At 39.0% G+C, this 14,957-nt stretch overlaps 1 protein-coding gene across 1 annotated transcript in view; it reads right to left on the bottom strand.

Annotated features, from left to right (window-relative positions):
* The window catches only part of SMIM14 (small integral membrane protein 14), a 42,498-nt gene that overhangs the window by 7,348 nt on the left and 20,193 nt on the right, over window positions 1-14,957 (bottom strand). The window contains exon 3 of the mRNA XM_082050285.1: window positions 5,051-5,099. Coding sequence (XP_081906411.1) covers window positions 5,051-5,099 — 49 coding nt within the window. The remainder of the gene's footprint in view (window positions 1-5,050; window positions 5,100-14,957) is intronic.

The following is a 14,957-nucleotide window of genomic DNA, read 5'->3' as shown; positions in this document are numbered from 1 at the left end:
AAACCTACAGTCTCTAGCCTGCCTTTCCACACAACACCGAATCCAGCCCAAGGTCATTATTTTCATAATATCTGGTCCCTCAGGCTCAGCATACCTATATATCCATGCACTTCTGAATGAAGCCGTGAGCAGTTCTGCCTCTCTGGTTACTTGGATTTTTATTTGTTTTTACGCCGTAGTTGAATTATCTCTGTGTAGGAGAAACTTTTATGAGGGGCTGGTCTGAGACTGTGGGATGAACTCATGTGAGAGCTAATGACTATGGTGAATCCCATCTGTTGCTCCACATATGAGGCACGGCTCTTTGGCTTGCTTTCTCCTACAGAAACAGAGACCAGGGCGAAATAAATTAGTCTTCTCTTGGAAAGAAATGGGAAGGGGAAAAAAAAATTCTGTGACAGATGTTTGCCACCTCATTTAATGTTCTACTAGAAGGCAATCAAAGCTACTAAAATGATGAGTTTGGTAAAAATAATTTCTAAAGATTAAAGGTCAACCACCTTCTGACTGTGCAACTGAAATCTCAAGAATACAACATTAAAGTTAATAAATATCCTTGTTAAATATTCCTTACATGAACATCGTTCTTCTCTTAAAGTGCTATTCTTCATTCAGAGTGAGGTTGTACTCTAAAGAGGAAAGATTGCATTTCTTTTACTGTAAAAGTATATTCCATATGGTGTTTTTTGCCTGTCATGTTATGGTAGAAATAGCTTCTTGTGGATCTTTAGCTCTTTATTGTTTCAACATCTGCATGTGGGAAGGCAAAATCATGCTCTCTGACCCGTGCTGCCTTCTTTTCACAATGTTTTTAGCCTTGCCTGTTCTGTGAAAAAAAGGTAGGAAATGGTATGAAGAGAGGTATCTTACAGATGAATCATCAGAGAAGACAAAGACCCTGTGGGACCTTCAGCAGACAATCCCTGCAAGCTGACACTCTCAAAGGCAAGGGATAGGGAAACTGAAGAAAGCCACAAAGGACTTGAGCAGAGGAAAGGAGAAGGGAATTACCAGAAAAGGGATGGAAGAGTTGGCAGACATTTCGTGCCATTGGGTTAGGCTGCTGTGACTCCCCTAGGTGAGTACAACTCAAGATGAATCAGAGATACGCATTCATTTTAAAATACATTTGGAAGTAGACAACATTTGAGACAGTCATCTCTGATCATATTACAAGCGAGGAGACCACTGAGAATAGTGTTGAAAATATGAATGTAGTAAATCCAGGTCACAACATCTGGGAATCGTTAGAACACAGAAAAAACTCAGGCAGTGGGCCCTCATTTCCTCTGCCTGTGAAGGGCCATGAGCCATCAGAGCAGCTCAGTACCAGCTGGGGATCCTCCCTGGACTGGATGAACCGCTGATGTTGCAACTGGAACACACTTCAGAGAAATCTTCCCTGCTCCACTTGCATTAAACAGAATTCAGAAAATAATTATTGCTCTTATTCCTCATTTCAAGGGAAACTGTAAGATCTTCTGATTTGCTGAGCATAAACAATCCCATCAGAATGTTAAATGTGTTGCATATTCAAAACTTGCAGCCTTTTTTCTCCAAGGCACCCACTGAAATGGAGAGAACAGTCATCACACTCTGATACGTGCGTTAGTGCCATATCAGATATTCTGATGGACAACCAGCAGAACAGCCACCAGGCAGAGTACCCAAATGCTCTCTGAAGTGTTGCTCATATCCTCCAGTATGTAGGAGTACAAATCTGAAAGCTCTGGTCCCAGCCCTGGTAGGAAATTCTCTGCAGGGTAGTCACTACAATATAATGGTGCCAACAACCAGAAATAAAAATTTAGAGCTTATAACACAAAAATGCGAATGAGGGAGCCATGGTGCTACTGCTTTGATCTGGCTCCAAAAATCTAAAAGAGATCTGAAATCAAGGTTTGAAAAAACAAAGTGTGCTCAGGAAGAATCAACACAGGGTGCTTCTGAGAACTTCCAGCTGGTAGCAACAGCATAACACGACGCTGCTGTGACACTGGCTGAACCGCAGCCGTGACGTTTCCCAAAACAAAACCACATACAGCTCATCAGTTATTCCACAAGCTTGCAACTTAAGAATCTGTATGACAACATTCCCAGCTGTGCTTCCAGAAGGAAGACCAAATCCTGGGAATGAGCAAATGGGTGAGAACAAGCTTCTTCATATCAAGGTCCTGAAATGAGGAACCAAAGTCAGCAAGTGACAGGAAATGGATCTGTGTGACGCAGGGAAGAGGAGACCCACCTCAGAAATCAGCTCATCACGGTACAGCTCATCAGAACAGGATGAAGCAATGGGCAGAAGACCAGCCCAGAATTGTTTTAATCTGTCTCTGAAAACATGTCTAGAAACTTCTCCAGGCTCCATCTGTTTGTTTTTGCCTTTGACTCCTGGGAATCTTACAGAGCTCGTGTTGGCCCACGCACAGACTCACAGAAGCATCACAAAATAATCTGACAAATAGGCAGTGTCATTGCATCAGCAGAAAGATACCTTTGCTGAAGCTAAATTTAAGGCAATACAATAACGTTGGAGAGGATTTACTCTATAATTTTTGCTTTGGTTTTTGAAACAAACCACTGGTTTGGAACAATTGCTGCCAAATTGCTTGCATCTGCAGACAGTTATTGCAAGGATCTCTTTCAGGATGGAAAGCTATTTGCCACAAACCATTCGCATCCCCACTGTATTATTGCTTGGTAGCATGAAAGCTATCCCACAAGCATTGTGCCCACACTTAACAGAACTTACTCATTTATGCAGTCTTTAGCCTAAGAGCTGCATAAACACTGATAAGCCAAGACTCCAAAGGCTTGAGTGAGAATGACCTACCATCGTTTGGTTTTGACTGTGGACTAAAGATCAGAAAGCTGTACAGCCTGTCTGTGCCTACTTCTAATACAGAAGATATTCTGTTTCCTGTCACTTGCCTCTTTCCCTCTTCTCCATGCCTGTGATTAAAAAAACAAACAAAACCACCACACATAGAAGTCTAAGGTGTGGGAGACTAAAAAGTCTGCTCTAGGACAGGTGCATTTGGAAAAGGAAGGGTGCTGGAAGTCACAGTGTGCTAGTTTGACTAAAATGAGTTAATTTTCTCCATGCAGTTAGAAACCTTTCTTTTTCATAGCTAGCACAGTCATTGTTCAGATTTAGTTTGAGAACAAGAGAATCACACTCCAGGACAGAGTTCATGTCTTTAATTGCTCTGGTCTGACAGGCAAGGCCTCTGAGCTCTGCCAACAGGTGTGAGGCATCAGTGAAGGGGTACAGAGATGGGGCAGAGCTTGACTGACATCCAGACTGATCAGTGAGAATATTCCATCCTATTAGCATCATGCTTCATATTTAAGGAGAGCTGGGACTTTCCCGCTGGGCTCAGAGTTGAGTTGGAGCATGGATGTAGACCCATTCAGGGAAGTTCTGTTGAGAAGTTTTTCTTCAGTTCAGTCTTGTGCCATCCTGCCATTTGGCAGAGGCCTCTGGGCCTTTCTGTCTTTTCCTCTCTTCCCTCTACAGGATTGGGTGTTTGGACACCAGGTGCTGCTTCCTGGCACTGGCTGCTCAGTGCGGATGGAGTTCATGAAGAAACGCATTGAGTATCTTTTATTTTATATTCTATTTCCATTTTATATATATTATTATTAGTAGTAGTATATTGGCATTATTTTGTTATTTCATTAAACTGTGTTTATCTCAACCCACGAGTTTCTCCTTCCCTTTTGTTCCTCTCCCCTATTTGGGGGGGGAGGTGAGTGAGCAGCTATCATCATTATATTGCTAGCTTGGGTTAAACCACGACACACAGCACAGCATGACTTGGAAAGCCCCAAAAGAAAGAGTAAAGCCAGCAGCACTGTTATGGCACATGTGCACCCCACTCAGGGGTTATCTGGGAAAGCTCACAGCTTTTCCCCTTCAGCCCAACATGGCAATGAATCTGATAATATTCCACACTGGGAGGACATAGTGCAAGTCCAAGCTAGATGTCCATCTCTAAACAGGTTTTACTGGGGAGTGAAGAGGGAGGAACATGAGAGTAAATGAAGGCATGCCCTCTCCCCAACGGCCCAGAAACCCTGACTGCACTGCTCCTGCACCTGTAGAAGAGACAGGAAGCAGCAGCTCTTGCTTCCAGAATGCTGCTCAGGTGTTCCCTGCTGCCTCTGAGCATTACAGTAATCCTGATACAGGGTAATTGAGTGAGTTCATATCCTCAGTTGCTAAAGCAATACAGGAAAAATAGATCCACTTAATTTTTAAGCATTTGGCACTGTTCCCTCTAGACCACGGATACTGTAAACAGAGTGCCTCAGGGCAAACTTACATTACTGCATTACCTCTGCACAGCTATGCTTCCTGCAGATGCTGGTAATGTTTGACTGTCCTAGTAACGCTCACCATTTGGGAGAGGGTTTTTTAATGTATTTCACAGCAAATTTTAAGGAAACATACACATTGGTACTCTGCCTCATTAACTAACAGCCATCAAGTCAACAGATAGGCAGTCACGATGTGTGTCAACTTATCAGTCAGAGCTGGTGGGGAATCTCCTCTCCCTCACAGTGGAGTGAAGGGTTCAGAGCACTGCCAGTAAGTTACTCAGCCTCAGCCAGGAACACGTGTACATGTTTGGATCTGTGCTGAATATCCAGTCTTTACTAGTTAGGTTGCTATGACTGTAAGGAGGACAAATAAAGTCCCCTCTGAATTTTCTTCTTGGGGAAAAACTGAAATAATCCTATTTGGAAGCTAATGGTAAGATTCGGTACAGTTGGGGCCTGATCAATGGCCATGCTGCTATGTTGATACCTCCAGCCTGCTCACCATTGCTGCTTCCATGCAATGCTTCCAATGTACAAATGTTCACATGCATCACAGATCCTCAGAAATTACCTCCCCACCATAACAATTTTAGTATTGTAGTATTTGATTTAATGTAATATGTTCCTACAATGTTGAGTCAGCTGTTGCATTTTAAAGACCAGTCAGACTCTAATTACTACTGCTTATTTTACTTCCATGCACCTGATCTTGAGAGTTACTCACATTCCTGAAGGCATTCTGTGTCTGTGCAGTAGGACTGGGATTGTCTCAGCTGAAACAGAGAAAAAGAAAGGCACTTAGCAATGAGACTCAGTCAGCTTTCACTGAAATCACGATTTAGTATAACATCAGACCACAAGTTCAAGATAAGGAAGATTATAACTGATCCTTTACTGCGTCACTCTTTGCTTATGCAAAGAATCCCAGATATAGAGGTAGTTTCTGAACACTATTTGCATAATACATTTAAATTACCTGACTAAAGTGTTATTCCTTCCAAACAGCTTGCAGCCACTGAATGCCTTTTAAAATTCAAGTTAAAAATCTATAGTGAGATACACATTGTTATACACAGATATAGATTCTGAGATTTATAATGTACAGGTGTTCCTACTATAAACTAGATCAAGTAACATTAAAATACTCTGTGATTACATAATAACAAATGATCAGACTAATAACAGTTAAGGACAGAGAAGACAAATTAAAATTTCATATTTCAACTTAGTAATTACTATTTTTCCACCTAAGATATTTTGAAGTGGATTTTAATAAGTACTTTACTGTTTTTTCTCTTTACTGATAAGGAAAACACTTTCAGCAACTGACTATTTACATTTACAGACTAGCTAAGCTTGCTAACTGCAAGAAAAGTCAACATCAGCTAACCTGGAAATCAGTATAACTATTTTACAGATGACAGAGTCAAAAAGAAAGACAAATATCAGATTCTTTATCAGTCACAAAGAGCCTACATGGATGGGATTTAATCTGTTACGGAAACAGGTTCTATCTTCTGCTTAGGTAAACTACATGGATTAAAAATAAAAGTTTTTAAAAGTATGCATTTATTGCAATGCCTTGGTTAGAACTGATATTTGTTTTTTGACAGGTTTTATTGTCACAGCAGTGTCACAAATCCCAACACTTCTTGTCACAACAGGCTAATCTGTTTATTATCAGAGTCAATATACAAATGTAAAAGAGAAGATGATGTTCCTTATGAAAGAAATATGTAATTACTACAAACCAAATTTCCCCTTGTATTGGCATAACTGACTTGCTGTATGTAGTCATAATATTAGGCAAAGCACATAAAGGAGACAGATGAACAACCAGAGGAAGATTTTTGGAAAAGTTCCTTTAGCACAATGATCTTCAATGACTGACACATTTGAGAAAGAAAAAGAAATATATAATTGGAGATCGATCACATTCATTCATTCATTAATATATTGAGATCTGCTAGAAAATTTACTGAGACTACAAAGAAGTTTCTTAGGAAATACTGGGTTTAACCTTTCAGCTATTTCTATAGTTAAAAACAACATCAGGGGACAAACAAATGACTTCTACTTACCTTAGTAAAAAAACAAAAACACCAAAAAAACCCCTCTGCATATTTACTGCACCTCTTATATAAAAGTTAAAGCTCATTTTATTTTCAAACTTTGGAATTCATTCTCAAAGGGGAGGTTTTACATTAGCAATAGTACCAATTTGGAATATCTGACACTCAGAGATTTCTGAACTGGGAAAACTGGATATCGCTATACCCACATTTTAAAGAGATCAGCAACATAATTATCTTCTTTTTGTACACAGACTTATTCTGGAGGGGGCTTAATTTATAATCCCTAATCTGTAGAACAGAGTCTACAGGTATTCTTCAACACAGAATGATGTCCAGAATTAAAAAGGGTAATAGGCATATGATGAGGAACTTCATACAGCTCATTATCCCTCTGTTACTATTCTGTTCCTTCACCTGTCAAACAGATGGGCTTCCACCATTACCACACACAACAAAAAAAATGATGGAGCTCCTGCTTTGACTAACACGAACACGTTAACCACCACAGAAGCTTGTTTAACAACAACAGGAAGATCTGCTGGCTACAGCTGTGCCTTTCTGGAAGAGTGGTCTCAGCAGTGACCATGATCACACCGTGCTTTGTCATTCACCACCACCTTGACCATTCCTTCATGAAAAGCCTACGCACCGTCTGGAAACACCTGTTATATAGGAGGCCACCTGATTAAGACACAATAAGTATTAAATCCCAGACATTCTGCGTGCCCAGAGGGTACACCCAGATACTGAGTTTTATCCTATGGGCATCTTTAGTGACTTCTCAAAATACAAAACAGATTCCAAGACCTTAGAATGAAAAGTACTGCTGGAAACACCAATGATACAAATATTACAGTAAGCAAGTGATCTTAAGAATAATACCACTAGGAACTGCTGTACAGATCTCTGCTGAAAAATAAGTTTTTTATATTAGATTATGCCTTGTCAATATGGAAAAAAGTCTGCTTATATATGGAGGAATAACATACAGAGGAACTTCTACAAAGTAGAGAGCCATCTGTACTTTGTCTGCTAATGGGGCTGTGCTTTCCAGAGGGCTTGGACAACAGATTTTTTTCAGGGGGATTTAGAAATTAACTGTACAAGGCAGGTTTAGAAACCTCAAATTGGAGAAAAGTATGAAAAAAACTGCATTTTTATAATTTGTATGAAATTCCTCCAAAATTAAAACAATACATAATTATACAATCACGCAGGTTTAAAGATCCCACCTAAAAAAAGTTACACTGCTACATTCATATCCATCCATACAAATATTTCTTAGAAATATTTTGCAACTATTCCAGGTAATACAATAATTTCTTATAAAAACTACTTGTGCTGGAGAAGATTTGGTCAGAACAGGACTACCCATAGACTCAAATAGGTTTTAAGAAGACATAGATCCCATGATAAAAAACCTACTCAAATATCTTCCCTCCTGACTACAAACATGCAAAAGCTCAGTAATCCACCAGCAGAAGCTCTAGGAGGCCTCTGTAAGCCAGCGAGCCAGGTAATAAATCTGTTTTCAGCAGCTCCACGATAGGCCGTGTATTGTTCTCTTGGGATGAAACACGACATGATGGAAAACGAGGAGCAGTAAAAACACATTTTTCTCAATTCTCTTGGGTGAACTAGTTCTGAACTCTGTAACCCAATACAAATCTGATCCCTCATGGTCACTCGACTGGTCAAAAGAAAAGAAACTATTCTGGCATGTGTATGAAACGCTGACGTGAGCTGCGCGGCTGGGAAGGGCAATGCCTGTTGCTGAAACAAGAACGCTCCTTCTACCAGTTGGCTCTCTCTTGGTAAAGACACCCATAATGGACATAGCAACTGTTGGAAAAAAATTGAATGTGAGACATTTCAGTTGCAGGTCACTGAAAAAAGACCAATTATCAGGGATTAGAAATAAGCAGACCTTTGTATTCAGATATTCTCTTTGTATGTGGAGGGCGAGTTTGGATGAAAGTTTGGGAAATAATAATAAAAAGTTGAACAAGACCATCGCTCTTCTCAACAAAACCCTCAAAAGGTCTTCTCAAATACACTCAATGTTTTTCAGACTGGGCGCACCACACAGTTGATGAGAAAAATCTGGAGAGATAATTCTTAGAATACATAAACTCCTACATATTTAAAGACAATATTATTAATGGTGGTTTTGGTCTTATTCATATTTCGGAGATCCTTGTGTTGTCAAAAAAAAAATTAATTTAGTGGAAGATGAATAGTTGGCTGCCTGATCTGACACCTGCTAAAGTCAGCAACAGCCTTTTTATGTTTTTCAGTATATTCTGTAACAGGCCCCTTTTCTGCAGAGCTATCAGGTGAATGAAACATCAGGGCTTATTCAACAAAAGAAGAGAGTGAAAAATGTTACACAACTAAATATTTATAGAAATTATTATTTTCTTCCATTTAAATGAAGAGGATTTTATCAGAGTTCTAACATTCTCTGTGCAGTTTGTCATCCAAATACAATAAATGGCTTAGTGCACGCGAGCCAAAAAATGAACTTATTTATCTTTTGCTGTCCAAAATGAAGTAAATACAAATTGTAAACAGCATGAAAGCTAAAAGGGAGCTACAAAGGTTCCAAAATTTTCAGTTTTAATACAGTGCAAATTTGCAGGCAATACAAGTAAAAATACTAATTACAGAAGCACATTATTTAAAATACCACTGTGAACTTTAATTCACTTCAAGTACACTTAAAATCGTGACCAGTTAAAATAATATAAATTATTAATCCCCAAATCACAAGAACTCTTGGTTGATATGTGTATTTGGTTTCTATGAAGCCCATCGTGAGTTCTTGGAACTGGGAGGCACCAGTGGCTGAATTACAGCAAACCAGCATCCACTTACTGACAGATTTTGCATGTAAACCCAACAAAATGCCAAGAGAAAAAGAAACCAAGTTACTTCTAGTGGTAAGAGAGAAGAGGGCTTCTCCTCAGTCTTTCCCCATGATGCTCAAATTTTGCACTGCAAAAATAAAAGCCCCACATTTCAAACAGCTCCTAGTTCCAATGTGAAACAGCTCTTCCTTTGTTTCCAAAAGACGCAGCTTTCCACCCCAGTTCACACTAACGACAGTGTTTAGACTTTGCTCCTTTGACAGTATATATAAAGTACAGCTTTAATATGCCATCTTGTGGATCAACCCATCAAGCATACCTGAAACCTGCATCCTGCTGCTACTCTTAGAACAGATGCCAAGTTCTGATGGGACTCTGCAGTTTTTAGTAATGAGAGCCACCACTTTTCACAACCCCCAGCTGTGAGCAAAATGTGAACAGTCACAGCAAAGGGACACTGGTATCGGCCTCTGGAAACTTTTTGCAAAGTCACTGTACTAAGTAATGTCTCCATTTTTCATGTGCAAACCTACTATGGGCACACAAACATGCCACTGTGTGGCGAAAACAGGGTGTGAACTTTTACTGCATGTTAGCTGCTCCACAAAATCACCCAAGTCCAAGTGAAACAGTGAGCTCAGTCAAACAGCTTCATCGAGCTAAACAGAGACCTTGTTTTTCCAATACAGTGACCTCAGCCACTGGGATCACTTCAGTTTTCCCATGAAAGAAGTTTAAGCTACTTTGCATTTACCACTCATGACAGACAGCTGCTGTGGAGAAGGAAATTCAGACTTCTGCCTACCTGCACAGCGACTCGTCCTCATGCCAATACTTTGCTTCCTCTTCAGATGAGTTTTCAGGATTTGCCACCCCAGAGTTCAATGGTCTCACAAAACCCTGGGACTGGTCTTGCAATTTCTGCTCAAATTTAATTATTTTTTTTCACTAAAGCTAATAAGTGTCCTGTGTGGAAAAAGATTAAGGGCTCCCACCCAGTACGAACAATTTCTTTTTAAGAGTTAAATGTCTTATTTAGGAGTTAAAAAAAAGACGGCGCATACAAATATCAGGAAGATACTAATAATCAGACAGCTCACTGGTTTGTCATTTTTCAGAAGAATTAATGGCATAATCCCTGTCCAACTCCAGAAACGGTGTAATAAAGAGGTAACAAAACAAGGAGAACAGGACCACAGTGCAATAATCAACGAAGACTTCTGTGAATGGCAGATGAGATGAAAGAAAATTATTTATGTGGGGATAATGAAAATAATTGCCTTTTAGAATAACTTTTGAGACAGCTCAAAGCAGAAGTAAGTCCACAGAAAAGACATGAATGAAAAACAAGCAAGTTCATGAGCCAGGTCAGGAAAAGACCTCCATACAGAAAAACTGTGATGTGTGAAAGAAACAGATAAATTAGGTACAAAGATAAGAGAGCAGAAATGGATAATGGTGGCAATGAAAAGGATTGATATGTAGGAAAGCAAGGACAAATAACTAACTTGGTACAGTCATTTATCCTATGAAAAAAGTAAATTTAAAATGGAATCATAAAGACTGTTGATAGAAAATTTTATGCAATAGTAAGGGCAAAACATTGTCCATTGTGAAAATACTTTTTTGTAATTTAGACCAGTTGTGAGCTCTGCTTTCTTGCTCCAACAGTGTCAGAAGATGACAAAACCATGGCACACTCCTGATTGTGTTCTCATGCTTCTGGGTAATGAAATTACTCTTTAAGCTTTGTTGGAAGCCACATCTGTTCTGTCCAAAGTATATAAACGATTCAGTAAACAACATGATAAATAAATTGCTGTGGTAGGATAGGCCTGTCCTGAATACAAGCCAGGTTGCAAATGGAATTGTACAGTTCAGATTTAAAGATGCAAAAAGTGGCACCGACATGCATTATTCTGCTACAAGTGGGCCAAGAGAAATAAGAGAAAAATCAGGGGAAAAGAAGGGCATGCTGATGGAATTAGCCTCTTAAACTACATTAGCTTCTCCTAGAGGAACAAACAAGGAAAAAGCAAATAATGCCTTCCCCACTCCTACACCTTCTATGAGCATATGCAGAATTGAAATAAAATAAATGATTGTTCATACAAGGAACATTTTATCTCTGCGATAAAAATACAGCGCTGGGTCCCACAAGGTAACAAGTAATTTTCTCTCCCATGGCAAATGAGGGAGAAGGATGGTTGGTACCTTTCAGAATAATATTCCTAGATTAAAAACCAGCTCTTAAGACCCAGAACCATTAGCCAGTTATGACAGAAGGAGAACATTAACTTCCGTACTGTAAGATTTGAAATTTTCTGGAGGAAGATGCAGCAGATAAACAAGTCAGAGGGACCGCTACGCAAACAGGAGCCCTGATTCACGCAGGAACTCATTCTTCCCTTTATTTTCTCATTTCTTCTGGGACTGCTGTTTCATGTCAGCATCATATAGATCCCTCAGTTCCACATTTCCCTTATTTTCCTACAATTGCATGACTTTTATGGGTACTTCATTTTATAATTTTGTTGGCCTTGAGAACCTGGGATATCACTGGCATCCTACTTTTAGTGAATGTAAAGCAGAATGAATTAGCAGAACAGGGAGAGCCAGGGCAGTATGATGGTCAGGACCATTACAAGGAGCTCACAGCATGTCTGACTACACGAAATACTATACAACAAATGGACAAGACAGAATATTACACAGTACTACTACAGAGACACCTGAAAACATTCATGAACAACATACACAGATCTCCCAAGAGGGGATTAGCAGACTTACATATAAAATACAAAACCAGAATACATGTGGGTTTTCTGACTGAGCAGTTGAGTATTTTCTGCAAAATAATGCATATTAGCAAATGAAAAGGGTACTCCCACATAGACAGCCTTCAGGAAAAGGCTTAGAACTAGGAGTTCCAACAGATAAGTACAGTTTGCTCTAAGTGTTGATTACATCCACACGTGGCCCGAGAAAAACCACAATTTTCTCCTTTTTCCTCAAATGAAATGGCTACAACACAGCTCTGATCACAAAACACAGTTCAGTCATTATAATACAGGTTATAGCTATTCATTACTTCTGGAATATCACGCTGACAGAATCTTCAATGCATAATTTTCTACGCTGCTTGCAATGCTGTTAAACTATGCATGCTCTGAGATGAGCATTAAGCATGACTGAGATTTATTTATATATATATATATAAAATATATATATTATATATATATAAAATATATATATATATTTTTTAATCTGTTCTGGCAAAGAAGCAGTAGCTCCCAGCATACAACAAAGCTCAGGAATGGGAAATACAAAGAATGAGAGGCAACCTCAGCATTCAGTTAATCCTGACACCTAACCACTTACAGGAAAAAATGGTCTCCGTGGGATACAGACCCGAGTAGACACCATTTTTAATGGTTTTTATTTTTTTTAAAAAAAAAACATCCACTTACCCATCTAGAAAATAGTCTTCATTTATAGTCATTGATCTAGAACTAGTTTCTGGGTTAAAGACCATTAGCAGTGCATGAGTTCTGTGATATAGGTTTGGGGCCTTAACCTGTGCAACACCAGCACCTTGAGCACCCACTGGAGGTGGGGAAATGGCAGTCAGTGGAGCAGGAGCGCTCAGGAACAGGCTCACACCCTGCCCCTCCAACCTTCGCTTTTATTCTTTTGGCCCAGTGCCCTAGGGGGTGCATCAAGTCTTTCACCCTGCATGTCAGAAGGGTGATAGTTTCTTCATCCTAATGACCAACCTGAGGTTCAACTGTTGGGAAAGGTCCTTTTTGAAACAGCCTGAACTCCATGAAATTTGGAATTGAAGGCACAGGTCTGGGAAAAAAGTGGCAAGTGAGAGCAAAATGCAATTTCTAGTCCTTGAGGTGTTTGGCTAAGAAGGGCTATAGACTAGAAGCAGCAGTAACTGCTATTAAAAATTATATATATATATATATATATATATATATATTAGAAGGCAAATGCTGTAAAACATACATAAGGAGTCTTCAGGGCAATCTCCACATTTAGAAGATCACTTTAAATTATCACAAATGTATTTGGTATAGTTCTGCTGTGATTTCAGTAGAAGGCCACATCAGTAGGTTAACTCACTTTTGTTGGTTGCTTGAGGGACTTTAAGTCGGGCCTAGCTGTGCTGACATCTTGAGAGCTTTTCAATCATTTGCAGCACGGAACGCAGATCTATTTTAGTCATCCGTGTTTATTCTGTGCTGTTTGCACAAAGTCTCCCGCAGCCAAGATTCAGGGCTATGCTGGATACTATTTCAGACTATGCCAGTTTATAATAGTAAGACTCTAAAATGACCTGGCCAAGAGAATTATGTGGAAACTTGGTTGACAAAAGTGTGTTTGAACAAATTGTGTTGAAATAGTTAAGAGAATTTGCAAATGGAAGACACTCTATGTATGATTATTGCCCTCATAACATACACAGTGTTTTTAGTCTCATTTTCAGACATGAGCTGAACCTTGGGCTAAGATACTCCATGGATCAACCATGCCTACTCAGAGAGCATCGAAGTCCAGAGGAGTAATGTAGTGCAATCAGTTTTTATTTTACAAAAGAAGTGAAGAAAAGGGAAACAAAAAGCTTTACATATAACATAATTCTGATCTAGAGATTTGCTCTCCTCTGCCACAACTGAGACAGGAACCATTCCCTCTGGACACCACAGAATGTCCTTCACCATGACCCTTTCAAACAAATGGCCCCTTGTCTGACAGAGTCCCCCCCATTAAAGTACTTGATGTTGTTTGTTCTTCATTCTTGAACTTTGGGTCTGCTTGTCAAAATAAGTTTTGCAGATGGAGGAGACTGAACAGGAGATCAAGTCATACAAGCTAAAAAATCTGTCATTGTCTTTTGACAATTCTTGTGCAGCCGCAGAGAATGGAAAGTCTTGTGATGTTTTTCTTCTGTGCTTGCTTCCTCTTAGGGAAGTTCCCAATTATCTGCTATATCCATAGAGTAAAAAGTGAGCCCAAAAACAATAGTCAAATTGTTACACAACATCAAAATCATAACAGATGTTGCCATGGGTATTACATACTAGAGATGATATTTATGAAGTCACAGCCAAAGACTTTAGATTTCTATTTTTTCCTAGGAATATTTGCTTATTATTTACAGTGGCTATACTACAGAAGTTTATCATGTGCAAAATTTTGACACCAAAGAGAGCCCTGAAAAATCCACTTCAGTAAAACAATAGAACATTCAGCATAATTCAATGCCACTTAAGTATGTATATATAAGTTCTCAGAACTGTGGGTAAGAACAAAATCTCCCAGTTAACCTAATAAGCTGAAAAAAAATTTAAAAAAATCATGCACTTTAAAGATATACAGTGAACTGTATACAAAATCTTTGTGGTATTATGAATTAAGAAGAAAACAAAACAAACCCTTGCTTAGTCAAGCAAAACAAAGAACAGAAAAATAATCAAGCCAGCTTAGTAAGAGTTAGGCTTTTTAAAAACAAACAGTGCTCTTGTTTGTTATTTTCTGTGGTGTTACTAATAGCAGAGAAGAAGAAGAGTTTAAATGATAATAGCTTTTCTTTCTTCATTGTATAGGCGTTAATTGTAATGACAAGATAAACTGGAGTCTGCATTTCAAGTAGAGATTTAAATGATATGGTATATAT

This window comes from Streptopelia decaocto (assembly GCF_964273445.1).
Source record: "Streptopelia decaocto genome assembly, chromosome: 4".
In the NCBI taxonomy this organism is placed as follows: domain Eukaryota; kingdom Metazoa; phylum Chordata; class Aves; order Columbiformes; family Columbidae; genus Streptopelia; species Streptopelia decaocto.
The sequence above is the reverse complement of the archived record's forward strand: the minus strand, read 5'-3'. Positions and strand labels throughout refer to the sequence as shown.